Source organism: Euprymna scolopes, chromosome 40, assembly GCF_053919585.1.
Source record: "Euprymna scolopes isolate OS-2025 chromosome 40, ASM5391958v1, whole genome shotgun sequence".
Classification (NCBI taxonomy): Eukaryota; Metazoa; Mollusca; class Cephalopoda; order Sepiida; family Sepiolidae; genus Euprymna; species Euprymna scolopes.
Window position 1 is genome coordinate 34,136,142 of NC_136521.1, and position 12,595 is coordinate 34,148,736.

The window sequence follows — 12,595 nt, forward strand, 5'->3', positions numbered from 1 at the left end:
CATGAACTGGATCAGATACATTGAGAGCATTGCCAGGAACGCTGCGAGGAAAGTAAGCTCTCTCTCTCTCTCTCTCTCTCTCTCTCTCTCTCTCTCTCTCTCTCTCTCTCTCTCTACCGTGCTAAAAAGTTACTTATGCCTGAAATTATTCTGTACCTCTAAAAGGACACCATTCGCCCATGTATGGAGTATTGTTCACATTTGGGCTGGTGCATTTGCTATTAGTATCTCACTCCTGGACAGAGTTCAAAAGGGAGTCGCCAACCTGATAGGTCCTGAACTGTCATCTAAGCTTCAACCTCTGTCTCATCAACAAAATGCTGTATCCCTCTGCCTGTTCTACAAGTATTTTACTGGTGGATGCTCTGACGAACAGAGGCCCTAGTCCCCCCACAACGTAAATACCCTCAAGCCACAAAATCCCACCCCTACACAGTAGAGATCCTGATGTAAGAGAGCCTTCTACTCTAATAGTTTCTTCCCCAGAATTACTAGACTCTGGAACTCCCTTCCGGGTCTCTGTTTTCCCAACTGTTCAAGTGTAATGTGAACAGACATGTTGCTGCTCAACTCCCTACATAATATCGTTGCAACTTATTTCCCCGATATTAGCCCCCTACATCAAACTGGCACTGTGCCTTGTTTGGGGTGAAAATGGAATAAAAAGAAATGTATTTGTTCCAATTCATATTGCCTATGAACTTTAAGCCGAGGAGTTTGAACAATGAGCTCTCAGGTAGGGTGCTATTTTTCATGCCCATCGCTGTTTGAGAATGCTTTTTATAATTGTTAAACGAGAGTAGTTTAGTCTTCGCAGAATTAAATGTGACCATCTACTTACGGCCTCATTCCACTACAGACTGGAGTTCGTTTGCTAAGGTGTTTGCATTGCCTTGGATATGTCACGAACTATTACAAAAGTTTTGGGGATCGATCCTCTAGAACCGGATATATTTGACTACATTCAATAAAGTAGTTAGAATGTACTAGCCTAGGTGTCCGGCGTTGTTCGGGTGTTTGGAGGTGTGTGTTGAGCTATATTAAAAAAAAGTTGTAGTAGGTAGGCAGGCTCGAATCCGGAGGAGGAAAAGAACGTAAAAGCAAAAAAACGCGACGTCTTTGTCGTTACGTCCATCACCAAACCGGGAGTGGCGAAGGTTTAAATTAAGATAAGTCAATCGAAAAGAGGGGATAACCTTCGAAAAGAAAAAAGATAACCCTTATTGTAGAACAATGCTCTGTTGAATGTAAAGGAATTAATATTTTTAGCCAATTTTTTCGGTATTTGTCCTCCGAAGGGTCGAGCTTCAAAGCGATACCAATCTCGTGAAAATCTGTCGCCTCTGTCGAAAGTTTTAGGCAGACATACATACATACATATATACATACATTTAAACAGACAGATGAGATTTATTAGAAGGTATGGTTTATTATGAACAAATATGGTACAATAATATTATGGGGTCTACGTTCGCGCCGGGTGTGCATTCTATGCATAACCGGCGCGAACGTAAACCCCATAATATTACTGTACCAATGGAAGTATTTTTAAGCGCAACAGCAATATGTAACAGCAATATGCAACAATTGTGCTAGCCAATAATTATTTCTCTTTGTGCAGTTCTTTTTCTTTTGGGATACGTGATAGGGTGTATGCCTTCACTTAAAAAGTATAAAATATTTATGTAACTACTGTTATATAAAATGGGTCAGTGGGTCCTTTGTTTGGCGACTGATATTTTATTCGCCAGACAATCGAAGCAACCATGTTGGACGTGCCAAACAATGACCAGATTAATGGTGGACGCTTGCGCGGATTTGTTTTTCTGATTTGTCAGATAAAATGTTGACAGTTTGTCTCCGCGGCTCAACAGGACAGATCCTCCGGGCACCTTGATAACGGAATTGAGATGAAACTAAAAGTGCCTACCTCTCACTCCTGTCACTATTTCGCCCATTTCTCTCTCTCTCTCTCTCTCTCTCTCTCTCTCTCTCTCTCTCTCTCTCTCTCTCTCTCTCTCTCTGTTCAGTCGTCCTCTCCCTCTCATTATCTATTACGCCTATTCTCTCTTAGGATGCCAATACATGTCTACCTGTCTTTCTCTTCCTCTTTCTCTCTCTCTCTCTCTCTCTCTCTCTCTCTCATAATGTACTTCTCTCTCTCTCTTTCTCTCTCTCTCTCTCTCTCTCTCTCTCTCTCTCTCTCTCTATCTCGCTCGCTCGCTCGCTCTACCAAATACAATTTTGGGGGACCAAACTGCTTCAAAAAAAGTCAAATTACTGAAATTCAGATTGAAAAAAAAGCCAGTCTAGCAGCCTTAGATAAGAATATGAGAGTGACTTCCCTCTGATGTAGCTTCATTTTCGAATATCATTATAAAATATGATCATTGTTGTAATTGCGTCAGAAAGGAACTCTAATGGAATTTCGACGTGCAACAGTTCTTCGCCGAAGAAAGAAATAAGCGAAACGTTACGTAAAAAAGGAAACATACGAAAGAAACAGGACAGAAAAGAATATTTTATGTTAAAAGGTATCGAAATAAAAAAGTAAATTTAAGATTGTTTCTTACAATGTGATTTTATTATTGAACTATGTAGCACAATATGACTTTCTGAGTATTTATTAGTACTTATTAATTTATCTCATTTGGGTCAGTTTTATATTTAAAATACAGTGGACACTATTTTTATTGAAATGTTAATGAACTCATATTTGCTGAGTGTTGTTGTGGTTTTTGTCCAAAAACTAATTTTTGCGGTATCCAGAAAAATATTAACTTTATCAAAAAATGTTCGTTACTTAATATTTTACTCGTTCCGTGGAATTTCCACAGATCCTGCTAGTAAGTATATATTTTTTTTATTTCCAGATGAAGAAGAGTCTTCCGGTTCCGGTTCTGGCTTCCGAGGTAAGTTTAATATTTAAATCGTGTTACAAGAATGTTGCGTTCAATGTAAATATCATTCTAATTATCTATGTAAAAAATCACTAAGGCCTTTCGTGCTCATGAGCACGTTATCACCTTTCACATGCATTTAAAAACATGAGATTGCCCGATAAGTAAAACATAAGAAGGAACTGACTAGATATGGGGTAGAAAGTAAAGATAAGTAGATATGAATAAATTAAAACTTACTACTATTAATATGCATACATATAACATTATACGTTTTTTTATGTAAATACAGTCATATCTTGCTACGATATGCAGACCGTTTCAATCGCATTAGATATCATCAGGCAAGAAAAATTAATAAGTTTTCTTTGCCGAATGATATCTAATATGATTGAAACGGTCTGCACATCGTAGCAAGATATAACTGTATTTACATAAAAAGGACAGATATGACTGTATTTACATTTAAAAAAAAAATTAGAAAAATATAATTTGATAGAGCACTATCAACGACCCTTGTTGAAATTCAATTATTTTCAATTTTTGAATATCTTCCTACCGAAAAGAAATACACACACACACACACACACAATACACACACACACATATATATATATATATATATATATATATATATATACATATACATATATATATGTATATATATATATATATATATATATATATATAGAGAGAGAGAGAGAGAGAGAGAGAGAGAGACAGTAAGGTGGACAACATATTGAAATTTGCTGTATAAACCTTTGTCATTTATTTGTATATGCTCTGTAGTTACATCGGCTTCATAAATTAAAAGATTCATAAGGATTGGAAAGTACTCGGGCTTAAAACAAATATGGCGATTACATCAGCCAATCTCTGCCAGAAGTGTACATGGTTATTCGGAAGATGGAAAGAATCTAAAACAGAATTAATAGACAAAGCTCTATGTGTGTATGCATATGTCTATATGTGTGTGTATATATATGTGTGTGTATGTGTGTGTTTTATTATATATCTGTGTGTGTATATATATGTGTGTATATATGTGTGTATATGCATGTATATGTGTGTTTTTATGTATATGTATATATGTATGTATATATATGTATATATGTATATATATTTGTATATATATATATGTGTGTATATATATATATATATATATATATATATATATATTACGTTTTGTGCACACGAAAGTTCTTTTAGAGCGAAAACAAGAAACAAGAAAGCTTTAGCAGTGTAATGTAGTCTGATGTCATTAAATTACAACTCACATGCCAAGTGAACATTTTTAGCCTTGACGTCATAGAATGGAATGTGTGTATAGCCATAAAGATCGGAAAGAAGGGGAGAAGGAGAAAAGAGAAAAAAAAGGAAAAGAAGTGAGTCGAATTGAAAGGTACACTCTACAAGTACGCGAATCTTCGTTCTCCTACTACCCCTTCAGAAGCAAGCCGGCCGACCTGTGAGTCCTAGAGAGATTTACACTAACACTCCAGTTGGTAGTAAATAACGCACAGGACTGTCTCTACAAGACAGCGTTTCGATTCACGTTCTAAAAAAATAACAATGTTACAGGTGAACATAGATAGAAGGTCATCATACTACCAAGCCTCAATCCAGTGCTTCATTTGCAACACAGATAATTATTACATCATAAAAACGATAGACGACCTTAGTAAGAACTTTTTTCAAATAGGAATTGAGTACTTAAAGCGTGCCTACACATGAGACAAACACTATTAATAAAGTGGGAATCGCAGGCGACGAATGCAGAATTTATATAGTAATATTTAAAGGAAATTCAAGATACAACCCTTACCATGTTATCAGTAATAATAATTTAAATAATAGATAGCAAACATATAGATAAACCAATATAATTTAATATATAAACGGCTATATGTCTGTCTGCCTGTCTGTCTTCGTATTTCAAACTCTATCTCCTCCGAAACTAAAAGTCGCAGAACGGCGCTAGGGGCCTCAAATGATTTCATTTTTTACGGGCCGTTTTCTGATGGGTCTTTATCCAGTTAAAATTGTTTTTAATGGGTTTAAAATGGGTCAAATTGAAAAAATCGTTAAACATCTTAGTTTATTTTTAATTTTTAATCGGTTTGTATGCGTGTCACGTTGGTGCAGTGGTAACGCCACCGGCTTTAAATGCTACTATTTCTAGTTGATGGCACCTACATATATTTTTTTTAATTTGGGAATCACAACTCTATAATAGTATATACGAACTCTGGACAAATTAAAATATCATAGTTAAGCGTATTTTACGCCCGGGCAAAGCCGGGCAAAGCCGGGCGCCCCACCCCGCTAGTAAGTTAAATAAAAAATTAAATTTCATGTGTTATAATTTAAATACACTAAGAAATTGACTGCAAGTACCTAGAATAATATTGATGTCATTCGAGTTTATACTTGCAAAGAACAATTAAAACTTGTATATATTATGATATATTTAAAAGTAATATCTGTTAAGTAAATGCATAATATATAAAAACTTTCAAAGTAAAATACGAATTTCTTATATAATTTATAAAACTCACTATGTCTGTCTGTCTGTCTATCTATCTGTCTGTCTGTCTCCATATTTTCAAAGTCTATCTCCTCTTAAACTAAAAGTCGCAGAGCGGCGCTAGGGGTCTGTTCTTTCATGGTTAAAATAGTTTTTAAGGGGTCAAATAATGAAATCATATAAGAATAGATCAGTACATATATGAAAAAATATAAATAGATAAATAAAGAAAGATATACAAAGGACTGGGTGCCATAAATTGAATATGTGTAAAAAATTGAATATATAATATATGTAAAAAATTGAATATATAATATATGTAAAAAATATTTTTAAAAAATATAGCAAGTTATGTTGAATATAAATACAGTGTTTTAGGTGAGTATGCTAATTTGTCACGTTGTATACGTGTAGGTAATTTATAATTATGGAGTAACATGTAATCTTATTTAATACTAGCGAGGGGTACCCGGCATTGCCCGGGTGTTTGGAGATGTGGGGGGGGAAGTAAGTATAAGGATCGAACCCGAACCGTTGAGGCAAAGTTGTAAATTAAAGTGTGAAAAAAAATCGTGCGACGTTAACCATTGCTCCACCGTGAGATGCTAACGGAAACACGTTTGAATTTATTTAATTACTTGGATTTGGCAGTTGCCCGTTTTAATGAGTTAATGAGGTCAAGTTTGACTGCGGGATAGTATTTCATGTACTGTTGAACGCTCCCCCCCCCACCAAGATGTTATAGGAAAAAGACTAACCCACATGTGGCGAGCGACAAATGTTGAATATTTATCTTCCCGAAATCGAGCAAATTAAATAGACAGGCGAGCTTCGTTGTTAACTGTGAGATATTACGATTTATATGTGATATAAAAAGTTTTAAAAAGTTGTGAACCGACCGACCGCTTCTCTGAAAAAAGCCTTTTGTAGACACACAGAAAAAGCGAACACACATACAAACATACATACATTTTCGCTTTTATATTTATAGATATATTGTTGGTGTTTGTGGAAATATTTATATAGGTTGAGAAAACAAAGGCGTATATTTAGAGCTGTGTTGTGCGTGTCAAATAGAAGAATCGGTTCACTCTCTTTTTGTTTGTGAATTTGTTAAACTAGAGTCTATCAGAATGCATTTAATGTTGTCTAGTGTATGAGCAGGTAAGTTGAAATGTTCTTTTGATAATGGGAAAGGCTTTTTTGTCAAGTGGGATGTTTTATGTTTTTGCTAAAATGGGATTTGAACGACATTCTTGTCTCCCTTTTGTTGCATTTTACTGTAGTCGAAGTTCTTAGAAATCAATGGGGCCTACTTTCCTGGGGATAACGCTTGAAATACATAAATATTCGAATGTTCCATTAAAGTTCTTACCTCTCCAAAACTGAGTTAGTAAAGAAATTGAGATCAATTTTCTTCTCCCCAATTGACCATTTAAATATGTTGTAGTATATCTTTCTTGTGGTCTCTTGGTCTTACCAGATTTCAGGACAAGAATTCATTTAGTCTGGTTGAGTATCCAGCTTGGTGCTGTTACTTTAGGTAACATCACTTGGAGAAGGTGCACCATTCCTTGTAAATACCAGTGTTGGCTAGCGATACCAAGGAGATCTTATTTGTGCCTCTAATACTATGTGAGTTGGAGCATTTAGTTAGGTTCATGCTGTAGTACTCTTCGTCCTCCTGTATGGCTCTGAGTTGTGGACAACCTACCGTCACCAACTACGACTCCTCGAGGGTTTCCACCGGCGCTATCTCCGCACTATCCCACACCTCCACTGGAGTGACTATGTCACCAATGTTGAGATCATCGAGCAGGCGGAGATCACCAGCATCGAGTCCATGTTGCTAAAGTCGCAACTACGCTGGACCGAGCACGTCTCCAGAATAGAGGATCATCACCTGCCTAAGATAGCCCTATGTGGCGAACTCTCCACTGGCCACCGTGACAGAGGGGCACCGAAGACACGATATAAAGACTCTCTGAAGACGTCCTCTTGCCTGCCACATTGGCCACCACCAGTGGTCTACTCTCGCTGCTGACCGTGACACCTGGCGATGCACTGTCCACCAGGCTGTCACCTCCTTTGAGGTCCCCCGCACAGAGAATCTTCAGGAAAAACACTGCAGGAGGAAGATTTGGGAAGCCTCAGCAGCCGTACCTTATGTGACTTTTGACTGCAGCCGCTGCGGCCAAACCTGATTGTCCTACATCGGGCTCGTCAGCGACAAGCGTGCCTGCAATCAATGTGGACAGCCCCCTTCACAGGATCTTCGTTCATGAAATCAAGACTTGTAGGGTAAAGTACCTTCATGTCTGGTTGTTCGGATAAATCCTTCTACATAGAGACCTTAGCCATTCAACTTCTCTCCTTTTTTTGTTTTTCACCAATATATCCTCCGTTGTTACTAATAAAACAATATATGTAGTAAATGAAGTTGGAAATGGTACATCATATGTCAGATGCGGGGCTTGGAGTTAGATGTTAGTGTTAGGTAAGGGAAAGAGGTATGTTGTGATTATGTATGTGTATAAAAGATATCGTGATCTGTTACATGTTGTAGTGTTTTTTTGTGTGTGTTTGTGTGAGTGGGTGAGCATTGCTGCCAAATTAGTTGGTTGTCCGACTGCATCAATAGGAGAAAGATCAAAGGTTCACGTTATGGTAGGATTAGTTTGAATGCTATTGAAAAAAAATTTTTAATTGGTTGTGATTTTGTGCATGTGTTGGCCATTGTGGAAAAACATTAGTATGCGGTTGTTTTGTACTTAAGAAAACACAGTCTGTGTCTTCTAATGGTTTTATTTACAGTATTTTTATGCATTTAATAAGGTATTGGCTAGTATTAAATATATATGTATGTGTATTTATTTTTGTAGTGAATGTTTCAGAGTTTAAGGGCATTTATAGATAAACGGAAGAAAAGCAGATTCCAACAACTGCATTTTTATTTTCCCGTAAAAAGACGCGCTTTTACGGCCGTTTCTTCGTTTATCATTTAAACGGCCACTAAAATGCATCTTTTTACTGGGAAATAAAGATACGAAACGATTTCAATATTTTTACCGATTCCGATACAATTACTGATTCCGATTCTAATTCTTTATGGATTTCTTACTATTTAACTATAAAAGTGTTATTTTTCCCGATTACTGTAAATATGACACTATCGCTTTCCCGGGGAGAGTTACTTCGTTGAGGAACGTCCTGGGAACGCCACCAGCTCTCCGGGAGAATAAACGATATCCAATGATAGGCACATAGAAACATCAACAAAACGGGTCGATATGTCGTCGGCTATAACTGGCTGGTATTGGTCGCTTCTTGTATCTTCATTGCGCCGTTACAGGCAGCTTTCTGTTGCATTAATAGGAGGAATCGCAGGCTGAAATCGAACGCTTGTACAAAAATAGCGAACAAATGCATTGTTATAAAAATATAATTTATTTAACATTTAACAATGAGGAGCATATTTTTATAAACACCAGTTGAAACCAGACGCATGCTATGTTGCGTCCGCTGACTCCAGAATGCAAGCTTCAACTGTTTAAAACAATAGAATTATATTTAATTCTCTCTTTCAATGAAGAAAGAGAGAAAAAGGGAGTGAAGGAGAGAGACAGACAGAGCGAGAGAGAGAGAGAGATTTCATCGCCCATATTTTGTTTTTCAAATTATAATGTCAACATTATTGCGCACTGGGTTCATAAACAACTGCCAATCTTCATGTGCCGACAGTTTTAACCTTTAAAAAATGTATCCTCACCTCCACACAAGTGCAGACCAAGTTAGGTACAAGGTTCATTAATGTAGAAGTCCCCCAGCTCCCTCAAAAGGGGCGCTTTCTATTGTGCCGCATAAAATAAATGTTAAATGTGCAGATAATTTCTCAAAAAAACACACTTGTGTGGGAGTGAAGTATAGATTTCTTTTATCAATAAATATTTATTATTTTATTATTACGAAGATGTTTGCTTTAAACAAAATCAAATAAAAAGACAATGAAAAGAATCGGTTTTTGCTTCGGAAAATAGGCACAAATTTATCCGATTCCGATACCCCAAAAAGTTTTGGATTTTTCGATTCCTGCTTCCGATTAATCGTCTCAACACCAAAAAATATGATTGTTGGAATCTGCTTTTGTATTCTCTGTTTCCCCATCTCTCTCTCACACACACATACACACACACACACACACACACACACACACACACACATATATATATATATATATATATATATATATATATATATATATATATATATATATATATATATATATATATATTACTACTTTTCCTTGTATGTTTTGTTCCTCTTCAATAGTTTCAACCCGGAGATGACATCACGCGAGACATTGTATCTAGCAACTTCCAACTAAAGTCAAAAAACACTACAAAACAAGACAGCAGGCACGAACGAACAGGGAAATGCAAATCACGTTTGCAAACGTGAATACAGCAAGACCCGCGAGATTCGCCAGCTGCTATCGCGTGTGCAAGATCTTGGCGCTGAAAACGCGATCTCATGAATAAAGAGAAAGACAACCCCTTAGATGTACATTTCGAAACATTTCCTGCTAGACGTCTAGCGGAACAAAACAATGGTGACGTGTTCAAAAATGCTAATATCTTGTCTGTTATCGTTTCCTTTTCTTTCGGCTGGCACTAATGTATAGCATTTGATAAGTTATGGGAAGCAATCCTCGAGTAACTATCTCATTAAAAAAGACGAGCTCACAGTTTAGAACATGCTGACAGCACTATACAGATCCTGTGTAATACCTTGTTCCCAGGGAGGCCTTGTAGCGTATATTCAGTTCTAGGAGTTTACTCTCCCGGGCATTACATCCAACAAAAAGAAAAAGATGATTTAACAGCAGCAACACGGGCCAAAAATCAAGGTTACGCGAAATATCATCAGCCATGATGAAGAAGAATTGGCGATCTTGCATATTTACCGATCCAAGCGACTTCTGGTACTGAAATTCGTCGGAAGTAAACGGTGTTACTTAATCTGAAGATCCCGGCGAAAATATAGGTATATCTGAAAACTGATTATTTTCATTAAAATATGTTTATTTACAGAAATTGATTTCAATTCTGCATATTAATAATTAATACCGTAAGAAAAATATTTTTTAAATATGAATGAAAATTGCCCTCGCGCGAAAGCGTCAAGACAAATAATAAGTTTTCTACTTCTACTAATAGACGTTTTCTCTTTACGGGGACATAATTGTAAGTCTCTTAAATTTCTCTTGTTTTTCGATGTTTTGAATTTTTATGTCCATTTTTATTGTTGTATACTGAATACTTGTTAATGGAACCTATATAAAATCTGTTCCTTATTTAATTTTAAAACTTTTCTTTTTATAGAATTTCAAAGTTTTGCATTTGAAGAAAGTTATTTACAGTTTTTGTTTTGAAAATTTAAAATTGTTTTATTTTTAAGACATGACATACAATGAGATGATTGCATAGTGGAAATAAGAGAAGAAATACAGACGAGGAGGGAGAGAGAGACACATATATACCAATAGAGAGTGAAAAAATGTATATTATATTAAAACTCTGTGTTTGCTTGTCAGGATGTTTGCTTGTTTATCACGTCATTTGAGATCATATTTTAATATCTAAGAAAGATGAAGTTTTGGAAATTTTGTTTTATTAGTGCTCTAGGGGCCTCCATACATAGATTAGTAATTTTTTAAATCAACATATCAAGCGAAAACTGGCGTACTTACGTGTGGAACAGTACATAGTCATCCACAGATGGGTTGTTCCGCTGTATCACAGCTCTCTAGTGTTGTTAGGTGAACAAATTCTAGAATCGGTATTAACTTTGGACAGTTTTACTATAGGTAATAGTTTTATGATAAAATTGCATAGTTAAATGATTATCCCCATGGAGCCTCCACTTGTTTTGATGATCTGCGATTTTGATGTTTCATTTATATTATTTTCGTGATGCAACATTTTAAATAATAAAATAAATGTAAGAAAGCGCATATGAGCGCGTATGAAAATATCAGCAACAGCCGAAGCGATTGTGTTAGCAACAGGAGCAGCGTTTGAACGCATATGCAAATTAGAAAGTGTGCGCGAGCTGGCGCGAAAAGAAAAAGGAAAAAGGGACACTACGTGGTAGGGAAGAAACAAAATCGGCGCTGAAGGAGATAGACGTGTAAAAGGAAGGCGAGAATCGGCCGGCTTTTACCTGCGTGCGGTCGTAAGAACGAAAAATGCCTACCAGGTTAGATGGACATGTGACAGCGAGAGGCTCTTTAAGCTGGTGTCGAGATGGGCAGAAAGAACAATGGTAATAAGCAATGTGTGTTAAGAGAAAAAAAAATGCCGACTTGGATTTTTATGTATTTCTTTTCAGTTTTATTTTTATAACTTGCTAAAGTGAAGTGTATCGTCACGTAACGTTACATTTATGCATACGTGCTGATGTTTATACGTGCTTTTCTAACGCTGCTGTTTCATAATTTATTAGTGCTGTCGGTTGGTTGGCTGGTTGATTGGTTGGTTGGTTTTGTTTTATGGCATATCAACCCTTTTCAGGAGATTTAATGGCGAATCCAGTTATTTTGAAGAAAAATGTTTAATAGAATATATTTTTTTTCAAGTCGGTTTCTATTTAACCCATAGTTGGGACCCTAACAGGTACTACTACTCCGAGTCAGAGTGGACCTGGGAGCAATGGCAATTAAAGGGCAGCTCCACACTCCCTAAAATCCGCAAGCTGGGACCTTACCATCGGATAAAGTTTAAGGTCATATCCAGGACCAAAGTACTCTCGGGGCCTCCATACATATATTTGTAATCTTTTAAATCAATGCATATCAGGTGAAAATATTATTACGTATTTACGTGTGAGATCGTACATAGTTATCCACAGACGGGTTGTTTCGCTGTATCATAGCTCTCTAGTGTTGTTAGATGAACAAATTCTAGAACCGGCATTAACTTTTGACAGTTTCAATATTGAAGTTTGCTGGGAAAAGTTTCATTGTTTTTCCGTGTCGTGTGCATATTTCTGGAACTGTTGTTACGTCTTGAACATGGTAACCAGCTCCCGGGTATTTAACACAATAAAAGGATAAGCACATCCCCTTTACATTAAGGTGTTATTATGTCGTCGGCTACAGCAGATGCTG

General features: G+C 36.5%; 1 protein-coding gene across 2 annotated transcripts in view; it reads left to right on the forward strand.

Annotated features, from left to right (window-relative positions):
• LOC145265480 (uncharacterized) overlaps window positions 1-12,595 on the forward strand; it is a 676,373-nt gene that overhangs the window by 584,427 nt on the left and 79,351 nt on the right. For both annotated transcript variants that reach the window (XM_080121353.1, XM_080121354.1), the window contains one exon: window positions 2,874-2,912. In XM_080121353.1, the coding sequence (XP_079977479.1) occupies window positions 2,874-2,912 (39 nt within the window). The remainder of the gene's footprint in view (window positions 1-2,873; window positions 2,913-12,595) is intronic.